The sequence below is a fragment of the Pristis pectinata genome, chromosome 17 (assembly GCF_009764475.1).
Source record: "Pristis pectinata isolate sPriPec2 chromosome 17, sPriPec2.1.pri, whole genome shotgun sequence".
NCBI lineage: Eukaryota > Metazoa > Chordata > Chondrichthyes > Rhinopristiformes > Pristidae > Pristis > Pristis pectinata.
The window spans coordinates 19,636,216-19,652,066 of NC_067421.1; the positions used below are offsets into that span (position 1 = coordinate 19,636,216).

The window sequence follows — 15,851 nt, forward strand, 5'->3', positions numbered from 1 at the left end:
TGAGCTGTACTTTAAATTTGACAGTATTTCACTGTCTCCTTATCTTTCCCAATATTGTCATTGACCAGTTCTTAAAATTTCAGGGCAAGGTTTTCACAGTATCTCTCAGCTACTTAAATTTTTTTTTAATTTCACTCTAATGTTTATGACATTTTGTTTTTGAAACCCTAGCATACTATGTTGGATGATCACCAACTGGAGTTGAAGATATCAGACAGAGCTACGAAGTAAGCATTTTTGTTTCATGTTTATTCTGTTTTTACTTAAACCTTGAAAACATTGTGGTGTCATTCAATACAAAGGATTTATACACAAAGTACCTTGTATCATTCAATGTTGATCAGTGTGTATGAATGAAACAAAGAATGGAAAGTGTAAATGAAAGGGACTGACGTTCTAACTTTACTTGGATTAGGTTTCAAAAGTAGGCTCGCAGTGCTTATGTGTGGTGAAAATTTTATGTTTTGAGAATATGCTGTGTGTGTAACAAAAATCTTACACTTCTTCTTTAAACTTTCCCTCTCTCACCTTAAAGCTATGCATTCTAGTATTTGACATTTCTACCTGGGGAAAAAGACTCTGACTCTATACCGTATCTGTTATACTCTATAACAGATCTGACATTAAGTTCTTGACCCCTCGTGTTCTGTACTCCAACCCCATTCCAAGTGCACACCCGGCCCACAGACCTGACCTGGGCCCCAGCTGCACTCTGGGATCCCAGCTTTAGTTACACTCCTTGCTTGCCTTCAAACTCCCAGCTCTCATTCTGGACTACTAGTGAGTGTGCCAGATGCCGGGCCTTGAGGATGTCTGAATTATCAGAGTTTTACTATTGTATCAGGTCATTGTTGCTATACTGAGCACAAATTAATCTTTGTTGTTTCAACTGCTATTCAATTCACTGCATAGCAGTTGAAACAAATTTAATGCACTTAAGTTATAATCCCACCATTTAGCATTTGTGCTTACCTTTTATGTGCATACAGTTTTATCTTCCTATAACTTTCTTAGAATGGAAGTTAGTTTAGAAGTTTTTAAAGCTACTTCAAAGAAGAAAACAAGCACATTGACCTAATCCTAAGGGTGGGAGATGGAGCACTGACTGTTGGGTTTATACAATCCAGAAGGAGAATATTTTGGATTCTTTTGGCAATTTATTTGTTCATTAGTGTAATTGGGAGATTAACTAATTAATACAAAAAACATCTGATATTAAGTGCACAAGTACACCTTTCACAGCTCCCAGTCCTTGCATTCACATTTGCTCCAATAATTATATTACCTGAGCCCCAAAAGAGTAAGTGTGAAGAATGAATCAGCTGATTTGTTGAATCTGATTATACCTTCCCATAACACTGACCCTGTGTTTAAAGTAACTCGTTATATTTTAAATGAAACTCGATTCATTTTCATGGTACTGTTTTTCAAAAGTATCTTGGAAAGTTACAGAGAGTTGGAGCTTGTTTGAAGTTTTGTATCATGCTGTTGACAAGTTAGAGTTATAGGCTGTATTCAGGCAATAAGGTACACATTGTCATATGACTTGACCTTTGCCTGAAGCTCTAGCACAGCCTCAGCAATCTCCATTTAACTCCAAGTACAATGTGTCGTGTGTGTGCATTGGCAGATAAAATACATGTTATATGAATCTGTTCCCTGCTCTCATTTAACCACTGCTCCCTGTTTTTTTTTTTGGATCTGTGGTTTAAATGGATTTTTCACTGAAACAGTTTTTGCTTTACTAATAAAAATGAAATTTGGAAAATTATTTTCACAATAAGCTGCTAAATTCATATTCCCCATGTAAGAGCAACACTAGTTCTACAGGAGGAATTTACTTTTAAATTTTGTCTCTTCACTGGACATTGAAGAAACAGGAATTTTACCACTGACAAACTAAACTTCCAGCAAATAAGAAAAACTTTCTATTTGAATAAGAGTAACTTGATATTCTGTTCATCAACTAATACATTGCATAAATGTGATAGATTGATTTGCATTGTTCCCTTCGTGGAACCGTTAAGAAAACTTTTAAAGCCATGTTAAAATGATATCAAGCTGAAGACATTAGAGATGAGAAAGCTGGCTTGTTTCAATTATCAATAAATCTACCATATTTAAGAATGAATGTTTAAATATATAGGTAATCAGTTCATTGCTCCTCTCTGAAGGATCAGATTTGAGATGTGTCACCATACATCATTCTGCCATTGCTTCATCAATAACACTTCAATAAAGAAATCAACAGGGAAATATATCTTATCCTTGTCAAGCCTACATCCTAAAGTTACACCTTTTGAGGGCTACATTATTCTTTGCACAATCAATGCATACTGATGTAACAAAACCTGTTGAAACCCACACTTTATCACTTTTATTAGGTTTTCCTGAATTAAAATTTTTAATGTTTGTAGCACCAGTTAAGTTATAAAGATAACCTGGAATTGACAAAACACGTATACTAATGTACAGCCTATTTTGATGTCACGTGCATTAAAATTTGTGGTGACGTTGTATCAAAGTGTCTTAATGAGTATGAAGATGTCAATTTCAAAAATAATTGGAATTGCATGCACAATTCTTACACGGGCTTGTGATGTTATATGAACTCTGCTCATAGCAAATGAGGATGCAACAGTGGTGCCTCTAGGTGACTAGGAGTCCACCTGAGCAATTATTTAGTGATTTAAATGGCAGAACTAGTATATGTAGTTTTAAGAAGTAAGTTACAGACACTGATTTTTAATAGTGTGAAAATTATTAACTACTGTCATTGGTGATAGAATGGTATAAATGTGTTGAAATTATGGGGAAGTAATGGCACAACTTGTTTGCAGCATTATTTTCAAAAATATCTGACAGGTTGATGGATTGTGTCATAACTATGTTACACATTTTCAAGAAAATCTGGACCAAAATATCAAAGAAACATAAGAACATTCTTCATACCTTTTGGAAATAATTGTGTTCCCAGTAGTGCAGATGCATATGCTGGTATTCTGCTTACCATTGCTCGAATGATAGATGATTTTAAATACCAATAAAACCTGACTTCACTTTGCACCAATTTCTTCTGCACTGCAGTTTGTGGCAGCGTGGCACTTGGATATCTTGCCACCAAAATTCCATGTTCATTGTATGTTGAGAAACAGTAGATTTTATGAAGACAAATGTATAACGTAGCCAGGTTATAAATGTTAAATTTTACAGAAGGCAAAAAATTCAGTTAATGGTTAAGTATTCTACATGAAGGAAAGTACAGAAATTGTATTGTCTTCATAGCTGTTTTAAAGTCACAATTTGCAGTCGGGTAACTAACAAATGTACTTTTCCCAGTTATAAAAGCACTCAGAAAGTCGGCACGCACAAAGTATTTTGTTGATCTGTCTCAGCAGACTGAGTCCTTGCCTTTACACCACCCTGCTTAGACATTGAATCACGTGCTCGCTGGGTTAAAATAATTTAATGATGGATTATGGGTCAGTAGTGACTTTTTTCCATATGTACACAATTGGAAATCCTGTATAGATTTTGCCATCTATTAAGTATTACTGTTCTTCAATTCTCATTTTTATGTAGAATATCTACATTTTTAACAATATTAGAAACAAACCAAATTCTTCTTGCATACAGGTCTGTGACTCCAGCAAGAAAACTCCAAAAAGAAAAGGATCAGAAGGTCTCCAAAATTCTGATTCGAAATATTCCTTTCCAGGCTAAAGTAAAAGAAATACGGGAGCTTTTCAGGTAAGAAACTGTACTAAGTGCTGCTGATAATCAAGCCAAAATTGTCGCCTTGCACATGGAAGTTTAGGCTCAGGATGTTCTATTTTATCTGTTTCCAAAGTTAGCAATACAAATTCGCTTCCTGACCCATTTCTTCTGCTCACTTAGAGAAGAAAGAAGGAACTTGAGTTTATGTAATGCCTTCGATGCCTCATGACACTTCAAAGCATTTAACAGGCAGCAAAGTCATTTTTGTAATGCAGGGAAATGCAGAAATCACTGTGCACTCCACAGTGGAATAATCTTCAGTGTTATGGATTGTTAAGAGATAATAGGTTAGCAGATGCTACTATAACACCTATACCTCTTGATCTTCAGTTGTCAAATATTTATGTAAACTTTTTCCCGTTATCAATTCTGAGGGCTTCATTTAACATTGTTACACAACATGGCTTCCACAAATAACGGAGTCATTTCTGGGATGTTGTACACTTGCTTATTTTATCTTTTGTTTTTAATTGTTCTTCTGAAAAACTGAGACTACTGCAAACTTTCCAATATCTATCTAGCTACCTCTCCTCTACTTGCCCTTCAGCTATATCGTTTTCCCCTGCTGTCCTCACTCCATCTGCCTTCTCTAATCTCCTACCTTCTCTTTGCATTCTAAAATAGTCCTGAAAAGATATCTGTTTTGGTAGATAAAATTGATGCCTGGTTGTACTTTATGTCAACAAGCAAGTTTAGAGGAATCTGTCATTGAGAATATGTATGTATCAGCCATCCACTAATTACATAGAGCAGAAAGGGAAGAGCATGGCCTGAAGCATAATACATAATGGCATATAAGCAGTACCACAATGGAAATAATTCAATGGGAGTAATTCAAGTGAGAAAGCTACCAGGCAAGGTAAAAGTACGGAGAGAATTGGGTTTACTGGAGATAATAGGTTAGCAGGTCCTTAAAAAAAAATCTGCAGAGATAATCAAGCAACTACAAATTACTACCATTGATAGTGAAGGTTGCCATTTTGCTTAGCTTCTGTGACAGAAGACTTTCTGTGCTCCATGGGATGCCGAGAGTCAATATCAGTTGTTTTTGGTGGGCAGCTAAGTCTTATTCATTAAACATTACAGAGCTATCCTTTGCCACCAACAAAGTGAAAAAAATATAGCAGTCTAGTTGCTAAATTGAGCTTTTTTATAATTGCTATTAAGTACAGATGTGTAATTTTATTTATATATTACTATCTCTGCACTTAGATTAGCAAACTTTACAACATCTATATTGATTATAGTTTCTGCTGAAGAAGTTTGAGAAAACTGATCATGTAGTTGCTTTGAGTAACATTTAATGAAGTTCTTGTCAGGAATTGCACCAAATATGGAAATCGAATTAATGAATAGTAAGTTATAGTGTAGCAGCTGCTACCGCGATGTGAAAGCAAGACACTAGTCGGTGGGCTGCAGAACAAATACTGATTTATTTTCCCGCCTTGCGCGGGCCTTTTAAGAGGAACAGTTCCCGCCCACCAAAAGCGGAAATGACGTATGTGCTACATCATCAAACTTTTCCCGCAGGTTCTCCCCGTCACTCGGGGAAGACGAAGGCCCAACGCCATCTTGGGCCTCGCCGCTCTGATGACGTGTGACCCGACCGCCGAGCCGGTTCGCTTATTTGGGTGGTGAGTCACTACACAACCACCCGCCCCAGAACTGGCGGTACAGTCCCCAAGGTTTGCGGGCTGTGCTAGCCGTTGCTTAGGAGGTCGGCTTCTGCGTCGCAGTGTTGGGACCTCAACCGGTTGTTGTAGATCTAAATGGGCCGGTTTGAGGCGGTCCGTCGTGAAGATCTCTTCCTTGCCCGTGTCCAAAATAAAGGTGGACCCATTATTCCTGATGACCCGGAACAGCCCCTCGTATGGTCGTTGCAACTGTGCCTGGGGTGTGCCCCTGCGAACGAAAACGAACTTAGTCTTGTAGTTCCTTGGACTCTCAGGATGGGGCTTGACCATGCTGCAAAGTGGGAATCGGTGCCAAGCTGCCGAGCCTCTCGCACAGTCTTTCCAGGACTGCCGTGGGTTGTTCCTCTTGGCCCCTAAGGGCGGGTATGAGATCCCCGGGACAACCAGGGGTGCACCGTACACGAGTTCAGCTGACGAAGCGTGGAGATCTTCCTTGCGGGCAGTGCATATGCCGAGCAGGACCCAAGGCAGTTCGTCGACCCAGTTAGGACCTTTCAGGTGGGCCATCAGGGCTGATTTCAGATGGCAGTGGAAATGTTCCACCAACCTGTTTGATTGAGGGTGGTAGGCCGTGGTGGTGTGCAGCTGTGTCCTTAGCATGTTCGCTAATGCAGACCAGAGGCTGGAGGTAAACTGGGTGGCCCTGTCTGAAGTGATGTGGGCCGGAACACCAAAACGGGAGATCCAAATTGTGAGCAGCGCCCGGGTGCAGGAATCAGTCATGATGTTGGATAGAGCGGTTGCCTCTGGCCACCTCGTGAACCAGTCCATGATGGTAAGGAGGTACTGGGCTCCTCTTGAAACTGGCAGAGGACCAACGAGGTCGACGTGGATGTGGTCGAACCTTCTACGGGTAGGCTCGAACTGCTGTGGCGGGACCTTGGTGTGCCTTTGGATTTTTGACGTCTGGCAGTCCTGGCCCACTCACTGACCTTGTTGCGCAGGCCATGCCAGACGAACTTGCTGGCAACCAGTCAAACAGTTGATCTGATGGACGGGTGCGCCAACCCGTGTACTGAGTTGAAAACACGTTTCCGCCAGGCTGCAGGAACTATAGGGCGGGGTTGACCTGTTGTGATGTCGCAAAAGAGGGTCGGCTGACCTGGACTGACTAAGAAATCTTGGAGCTGCAGGCCCGAGACAGCGGTTCTGTAGCTAGGCAGCTTGTCGTCGGCTTGCTGTGCATCAGCCAGGGCCGTGTAGTCGACACCCAGGGACAGGCTGTGGCTGGTCGGTCTGGAAAGTGCGTCAGCAATGACATTGTCCTTTCTGGAGACATGTTGGATATCCGTTGTGAATTCGGAAATGTAGGACAAATGTCGCTGCTGACGAGCTGACCAGGGATCGGAGACCTTGGAGAAGGCAAAGGACAAAGGGTTATGGTCAGTGAAAGCGGTGAAAGGCCTGCCTTCTAAAAAGTACTGGAAATGCCAGACCGCCAGGTACAGCGCTAGAAGTTCCCAATCAAAAGCGCTGTATTTCAGTTTGGATTGTCTAAGGTGCCTGCTGAAAAATGCCAAGGGTTGCCAATGGCCTTCGATTAGTTGTTCCAGTACTCCACCATCGCGGTGTTGGATGCGTCCACCGTGAGGGTGGTTGGGACGTCTGTCCTAGAGTGTACCAGCATCGCGGCATCTGCCAGGGCGTCCTTGGCCTTAACGAAGGCAGCCGCAGCCTCGTCATTCCAGGCGATGTCCTTGCCCTTGCCAGACATCAGTGAGAACAAAGGGCGCATGATACGGGCTGCTGCAGGGATGAACCGATGGTAAAAGTTGACCATTCCCAGGAATTCCTGCAGGCCTTTGACCGTGTTGGGACGGGCAAAATGGCGGATAGCGTCTACTTGGCTGGTAGGGGTGTTGCTCCTTCGCTGGTGATTTTGTGGCCGAGGAAATCGATAGAGTCAAGTCCGAATTGGCACTTGGCCAGGTTGATAGTGAGGCCGAAATCACAGAGACGGGAGTACAGTTGGCGGAGGTGAGAAAGATGTTCTTGGCGGTCACAACTGGCGATTTAGTATGTCATCTAAGTAAATGAACACGAAGTCCAGGTCTCAGCCTACCACGTCCATCAGCCGCTGGAAAGTCTGCGCGGTGTTCTTAAGGCCGAACGGCATTCGAAGCGACCGAATGGAGTGATAAGCGCAGTTTTGGGGACGTCATCAGGGTGGACCGGGATTTGGTGGTATCCCCAGACGAGGCCCACCTTGGAGAAGATGTGGGCCCCATGTAGGTTCACGGCAAAGTCCTGGATGTGAGGGATGGGGTAGCAGTCCGGGGTGGTGGCGTCATTCAGCCTGCGGTAGTCGCTGCAGGGCCTCCACCCACCGGTGGCTTTGGGGACCATGTGTAGGGGGTAGGCCCAGGGGCTGTCTGACCTGCGAATGATCCCCAGCTCCTCCATGCGGCGGAACTCTTCCTTTGCCAGGCGGAGCTTGTCTGGAGGTAGCCGTCGTGCTCCGGCATGAAGGGGTGGCCCTGTGATAATGATGTGGTGCTGCACCCCGTGTTTGTGCATCGAATTTGTAAACTGAGGTGCCAAAACCGATGGCAACTCAGCGAGGAGCTTGGTGAACTCGTTTCCAGACAGGGAAACTGAGTCCAGGCGCGGGGCTGGTAGGCTGGCTTCTCCCAGGGGGTAGGTTTGGAAAGTTCTGGAGTGCACTAGCGGCTTTCCTCGCAGGTCGACTAACAGGCTGTGGGCCCGAAGGAAATCGGCTCCCAGGAGTGGCCAGGCGACGGCGGCAAGGGTAAAGTTCCAGGTAAAACGGCTGTCACCGAATTGTAATTGAACTGTACAGGTACCGAAAGTTCGTATCGTTGTGCCGTTTGCGGCATTGAGTACAGGACCTTGTTGCCTGTTACGAGTGTTGCAGCCGGTCGGGGGCAAAATACTGACCTCTGCTCCAATATCGATGAGGAAATGACACTCGGACTGCTTGTCCCGAACGAATAGGAGGCTGTGTTGGCAGCCAGCCGTCATAGCCATCAGTGGCGGCTTGCCCTGGCGTTTCCCTGAAACTTGCAGGGTGGGCGGCATCGATGGGCCTCCGCGCCCCACCTCTGATGGTAGAAACACAGCTGGTCACAGTGTCGTCGTCTGTGTTTCTGGGGTGTGGTCGCTCGGTTACTGGGACTGGTTTAGGTAGGCGTTGGGCTCGTAGCCTGGCGATTTGGCCGACAGACGACCCGCTCTTGCGTTTGGCCTTCCACAGGACATCTGCCCAGGCAGCTACCTCACGTGGGTTGCTGAAATCGGCGTCGGTCAACAACAGGTGAATGTCATCGGGTAGTTGTTCTAGGAAGGCCTGTTCAAACATTAGGCAAGGCTTGTGTCCCTCAGCCAAGGCCAGCATCTCGTTCGTTAGGGCCAATGGGGATCTGTCCCCCAGGCCGTCGAGATGAAGCAGGCGGGCGGCGTGCTCGCGACAGCAGAGGCCGAAGGTCCAAATAAGAAGGTCTTTGAAAGCTGGGTACTTATCCTTCTCCAGAGGAGACTGGATGAAGTCTCTGACCTGGGCGGCTCTCTCCTGGTCCAGAGAGCTGACCACGTGGTAGTACTTTGTGGAGTCGGAGGTGATCTGCTGAAGTTGGAATTGTGCTTCAGCCTGGTCGAACCAGGCGCTGGGCCGAAGCGTCCAAAAGGTGGGCAGCTTGAGTGCCACTGTGTTGGCTGCTGTGTTGTTGTCCATTGTGCAGGTTCAAAATCCGTTTGGACCGTCGGGGTCACCAATGTAGCGGCTGCTACCGCAATGTGAAAGCAAGACACTAGTCGGTGGGCTGCAGAACAAAAACTGATTTATTTTTCCGCCTTGCGTGGGCCTTTTAAGAGGAACGGTTCCCACCCACTGAAAACGGAAATGACGTATGCGCTGCGTCATCAAACTTTTCCCGCGTGCGGGTTCTCCCCGTCACTCGGGGAAGACAAAGGCCCAATGCCATCTTGGGCCTCGCCGCTCTGACGATGCGCGACCCAACTGCCGAGCCGGTTCGCTTGCTCGGATGGTGAGTCGCTATGATAGAGAAAATCTTGAGTGAGTTGGGAGGGGTAATGGTACATGGAACCTTCACCAAGAATTCTGATGCTTGTAATTTACTTGATAATTGATTACCAGATATCCTGTTGGCTTTACAAAGTAGTTGCTATGAGCAAGATATCATTTGTAGTCCAATTTAAATCTCCATTTTGTTTTCTTGCAATGAAGTCTATTAAGCAGTTTCAGATGCTGACCCAGAAATTGGAAAGCACATCATTTATTTCCTGTGGAGGCCACACCAGCTGAGAAATTGGATTGGACGCTTCCAGGCACCGTTCATCTTAAGTGCAAGTGAATCACTTCTTCACCTGGAAAGACTGTTTGGGTCCCTGGGTGGTGGGAAGGGAAGAGGCAAAAGTATAGGTGTTGTTGATTAGCAAGTTTGCAGATGACACCAAAATGGTGGTATAGTGGACGGTGAAAAAAGTTGTCCAAAGTTAAAACAAGTTATGTATCTAATGGGAAAGAGGGTGAGGAAATTTAACTCAGACAGGTGTGAAGTTGTGCATTTTGGTTAAACCAGGGCAGGATGTACACAATGAATGGCAGGCCCATGGGGAGTGTTTTTGATCAGAGTCCTTGGGGTGTAAGTACATAGTTCCCTAAAAGTGGCACGCAAGTAGACTGGGTGGTGAAGAAAGCATATGGCATATTCCTCTAAAGTTTTCCTATCTGTGCGCATCAAACAGTCTCCTGGAGGATCTCAGTAGGTCGAGCAGCATCTGTGGGAGGAAAGGAATTGTCGATGTTTCAGGTTGAAACCCCTTATCAGGACTGAGAGTGGAGAGGCGAGATGGCCAGTATAAAAAGAAGGGAGTCCTGAGAAAGGAGTCCGGGGTGATTGGTGGTCTGAGAAGGGGTGTAAGATGACAGGCGGTTTGTGCGAGTCTTGGTGCGAATGTGGTGGAAGAGTCTGAAAGCAGTAGAAACCACGGGGAGCAGTGAGAGAGGGTCTCCCAGTACTCGCATCGGAGAGAAGAGGAAAACTTCTTCAAAGTCAGCATGCCTTGAAGAGACTTTGCAGCGGAGTAGTACAATGGAAACACAAGAGACTGCAGATGCTGGAATCTGGAGCAACAAAGATCTGCTGGATGAACTCAGTGGGATGAGCAGCATCTGTGGGAAGAAAGGGCACTGCTCAGCTGCAAGGTACAAGGGACCCAAGGTTTGTTGATGAACTCGATCCAAAATTGGCTTGGTGATAGAAGTTAGAGAGTACTGGAAATCTGTAACAAGTGCTGTACCACAAGGGTCAGTGCTCGGACTTTTGTTGTTTTGATGAGCAGGTTTGATTACTTAGTTTGTAGATGACACAAAAATTGATGACAGGGACATTAGGGACATTGATACACAGAAAAACCTTGGGGTACAAGTCTATAGTTCCCTGAAAGTGGTGACACAAGTGAATAGGACGGTGAAGAGGGCATTTGGTAAGCTTGCCTTGATAGGCCGAGGCATTGAGTTGGGGCGTCGTGTTGCAGTTGTACAAAACATTGGTTAGACCGCAGTTAGAATATTTTGTATGCTTCTGGTCATCGCACACCAGGAAGGATGTGATAGCAATAGAGAGAGTGCAGAAGAGATATACCAGGATGTTGCCTGGTAAGGAGGGCTGAAGTTATAAGGAGAGATTGGATTGGCTGTGTTTTTTGTCACTGGAACATATGAGGCTGAGCAGAGACCTTATGGAGATTTATAACATTATGAGGGGTATAGATGGAATAGATAGTCGAATCTATTTCCAAGGGCAGGGGAATCTAGAACTATAGGGTAAAGGTTTAGGGTAAAGGGGGGGAATTTAAAGATCTGAGGGGTAGGTCTTTTTACACACAGAGCGGTGAATATTTAGAACAAACTGCCAGAGGAGGTACTATGAACGAGGTACAGGTACATGGATAGGAACTGATTCGAGAGGTATGGACCTTGTGTGGGCAAATGAGGTTTGCATGGTTGGGAATCATGATTGGTAGAGATGAGGTAGGCTATAAAGGCTTACTTCTGTGCTGTATTTTTCTATGCTTCTATGAAAGATAGCTTCTATGAAAGATACGCCGGCTGCCATTGGGGACTGTTCAGACCGTGTTTTAAGGCAGCTGGGATGAAAACCATACCAACGATTCTTTAAAACTAATTTTCCCAATGTATTTATTCTGATTGGGTCTAGGCACTAAACAGGGCGTCTGATTAGCACAACGTTTAAGGTGAAATCCAATTCTAGATGCTTTACTTTTTCTTGTCACAGATTGAACAAAATTAGGTTGAAATAATACACTTCTCAAGTTTAATCAGCAGAGGGCACAATAACACTGCAAATTGAATTTAATCCAAGTCTGTTTCCTACTTTTATCATTGTGAGAATCAGAAAACGTTAATTTTGAAGCAAGTAATGAGTTAAATGTTCATCTAAACTGTTGAATGTATAAAGGGCCATCATTTCTATATTATTCCTCCACGTGGGCTGGCTGAAATAAGGCTTACCCTCAAAATATAGAAGAAAACCTTGACAGCTCATCAAGACATTCCTTTGGGCTAAGTAAGCTCTCAAACCTGATCAAGTCTTCAGCATGGCCATGACATTTGGAAGCATTCAAAATTGACTTAAAAAAAAGAAAAGAATTAAAATACTGAACATTTTTGGGGGGAACTCCTGGCATTTCCCAGGAAGTCATCAGTGTGTGTTCAAGAAATATTCAGTGCGGAGCTTTAATAAAGCTTGCAGATTCAGGTGAATGTCTTCTTGATTTGGTTGTGTGAGCAAAGTTTTAAAACAAAGCATGAACTAGATTTCAAAATTCTTTCTGTATCTCTGCTGATTTAGTTTGGTTGCAACATTTAAATATACAGTTGTTAAAGGAAAGGAAAATCATAATTAATAAGCATTGTCAGAAAGTGAAATCTGCTCTCTGTTCCTAATTTTATTTGAACTGAGCTGGACTATATATGTGGTAGAAATTGAGAACTGCAGTGAATATAACATAAAATTGAATTTAGTATAAATTTTGTTTCTGTATAAACTCATCCTTTTCCTTTTATGATAATGTATTGTGATTTTGCTTTACAATTGTATGGCTTCTACTTTATTGGGGAGAGCACCACGTTTAATTATTTGGTCACAGCTATCAGTTCACATGGTTGAGTTGATGCCTAAGAATGCTATTCAGTCATGACTGGATTATTACTATTTAATAACCTTTGGCACAGTCATTCACCTGTTCCCAGTATTCCTTCTCCCTCTGCCAAATCCTTTATCACCACCCAGTTTTCTAACCCAAGCTTTGAAGTACAATTGTAAAGCAGGCAGATGATCCAAGGCAAAATTTGGAACTGAAAATTCATCGTCTGTCACTTTTTAAAAAAAATTAAAGCAAATGCGGAGGTCACATTATGCAGAATTCTACATAATGCAAAATAACAAGTGCATTTGTAAAGCCCAACTTTTGTTCCATAGTCCCCCAAGCAGCAAGAGTCTGGCATGTATGAGCAGCAGCTGTGGGAGCAGTGTCCCAGAGTGGGTGCAGGCTCCTGGAGGAACATCATTGGGTGCAAGATCCAGGAGTGGTGTGTGTGGAGTCCCAGAGGGGCAGCAGCAGGAGTAGGGATCCAGCTGCAGGAGCAGGGTCCTGACAGGCCTGGGAAATGAAATATATGTTTTCAAGATTAATGCAACATATAAAGGTCTGTACACACTGGCAGTATTGTACTATCCTTTTATGATGATATGGTCACTCAAGAATATGGAAGTAATTTTAGCTGGGAGCCTTGGCAAATGTTAGGAATGATATTCCAACCACCCATTTTAATTGACATCTCTGTTTGCAGTGTGTACTATTTTGCATGTTAACTTCATCAATATGCAGTGGTTATTTTTCCAATGTAGCCTAATTAACAGTATTGAAAACATTATGTGGAAAGCACTGATTTTGAGATGATATGCCCTTTAAAAATGAATATTTTAAAGGCTGCTTTTAGAAAAGGTTTAAATTACAGGTAAATTAAATGATTAATTTATCAAATTACTGGATTTATTCTTGGCTACCTCATGAAAGCCAGAAACTGAAATCCTATTCCAAAAAAAATCCTGCTCCAGTTTTATTTAGTATAATCCCACAGACCATGGAGTTGGGAACCCTGTGGAGCTAACTGTAATCTCTTGCACACATCTGTGTGTAATCCAGTAGTCAAGTCACGATAGAATCAATGCTGAACCTGCCTTAGCTAACTACCTGCAGTTTCCAGAAAGAGTAGATGTCTTGTCATTCCTAAACCCTGACTGCTTTTCTCCTTCTTGCCTGGTGTGACTAAAACACTTTGCCTCTTTTGACGTTCCAGTGGATTTAGATAATTCATCAATTACTAACTGGAATGAAGATTGCTGATTTCTGTTGATGCATGTCATAACTACAGATCTGAAAACTGAGCAAATCATTACCCGAACACAACTGACAATGTTTTTTATGGCATAACCAAATGCCACAATTATTACAATAATTAGCCAAAGAACAGGCTGGAGTAGATAATCTTAAATAGAACATACTATAAATGTAACCCCACTGTTCAAGAAGGTAATTCAAAAAAGGAGAGAGACAATGCAGGAAACTATGGGTCAGCTAGCATAATTGGGAAAATATTGGAATCCATTTTTAGGAAGGTAATAATAGGGCATTTGGAAAATCATAAGGTAAGCAAGTAGAGTCAACATGATTTTGTAAGAATCAAATAACTTTGAAAAATTCACCAGAATTCTTTTGAGATTGCCGCAAATGGGGTGGTTAAAGGGAACCAGTAGATGTTGTGTATTTGGATTTTCCAGCACTCATTCAATTGTTATCCATGTGGAATGAGCTACCAGAGGAAGTGGTTGAGGCAAGTACAATAACAACTTTTAAAAGACAGTTGGACAGTTACATGGATTGGAAAGGTTTACAAGGTTATGGGCCAAACGCTGGCAAATGGGGCTAGCTTGGATGGGGCATCTTGGCCGGCATGGACCAGATGGGCCAAAGGGCCTGCTTTTGTGCTGTATGACTCTGTGACTCTGGTATGTTTTTGTTTCATATACATTTACTATGCACATTTTTTTGCATGTGTTCCTATCTTTGCTTGCTTAATTCAGTTTTCTCCAGCTGTATTTTTTCAAATAATTAGTGATGTATTTGAGGGGAAAAAAACATTCATTCTGTATCGTAATGTAGGTTAGCTTTAGAGATGCATTGTGCACAAATCCAATAGTATATGGCTCGTAATGTAACGTTGTTTTTCTTTTTGAAATATATAATAATATATTTCCATAAGACGTTGAAGGAGGCCATTTGACCCACTGAGTCTGTGCAGGTTCTCAGAGCATTCCCATCAGTCTCATTCCCCTACTTATTTCCCTATAACCTATTCTTTCTTGCATGCCCATCAGCTTCTGGCTCTCCTACCACCTACGTACACTTGGGACAATTTACAGTACATATTTAACCTACTTGTATGTTTTTGGGATGTGGGAGAAAACGCGAGTATCCGTGGAAATCCACACAGTCACGGAGAATGTGCGAACTCCACACAGCAGCACCTGAGGTCAGGATCAAATTCAAATTTTTGAAGTCATGCAGTTCCAGCTGCTGCAGCATTCTGTGACCCCCCTGTACTTGTATCATGAGTTGATGCAGGAAAAATAAACCTATTGATTTAAAAAGAAAATACTTGCATCAAAATTATCTTCTAGCCCATTGACATTTAAGCTTGAATTTTAAATGGTGTATTGACCATTAAAGTAACGCGTATCTATGCAATTGTGATTTGGGGTTTTCTTAAAGGAAATGGCATGTGCATTTATTTCATCAGGCTCGTACCTGGCAATCCTGTGACTAGAATAAGTTCACAAGAAATTAATATATCTATCACTTTGAACAAGACGATTATCTCTTATTTAGTAATTCAAACTTCATAAATTCTTTAACACATGACTTGCTTAATATTGTGTTTTTACTTGATTCATTAAAATTCGCAGTTACCCCATTTTTTAAAGGTGTGAAACATCATTATTAATGTCTTTTACCCCATTTTCATCATTTTAAAACAAGTTAATGTTTGTCTGCAAAGGCAAGGATATTTCAGTACCTGATAAGAAAATTGAAAGTGGATACATAAGTGGATACATATTTGAATATTATTAGATAATTAGTCAGCGCTACTCTGGAGCATTAGGTATTTCTGAAAAGTAAACAGTTGGACTTATTGTCAGTTCAAATCATGTTAAGTGCTTTAAGGTGTCTTATTTGCAAAGTGAAAACATTTCTTGAAATTGTCCTAGTTTTTATAACCCTTCTGTGTTCAGACATTATTGAGTTATTAATCTT

At 42.5% G+C, this 15,851-nt stretch overlaps 1 protein-coding gene across 2 annotated transcripts in view; it reads left to right on the plus strand.

The window, feature by feature from the left end:
- Positions 1-15,851, plus strand: part of rbm19 (RNA binding motif protein 19) — a 216,903-nt gene that overhangs the window by 76,891 nt on the left and 124,161 nt on the right. For both annotated transcript variants that reach the window (XM_052032338.1, XM_052032340.1), the window contains exons 20-21: positions 172-227; positions 3,637-3,750. In XM_052032338.1, the coding sequence (XP_051888298.1) occupies positions 172-227; positions 3,637-3,750 (170 nt within the window). The remainder of the gene's footprint in view (positions 1-171; positions 228-3,636; positions 3,751-15,851) is intronic.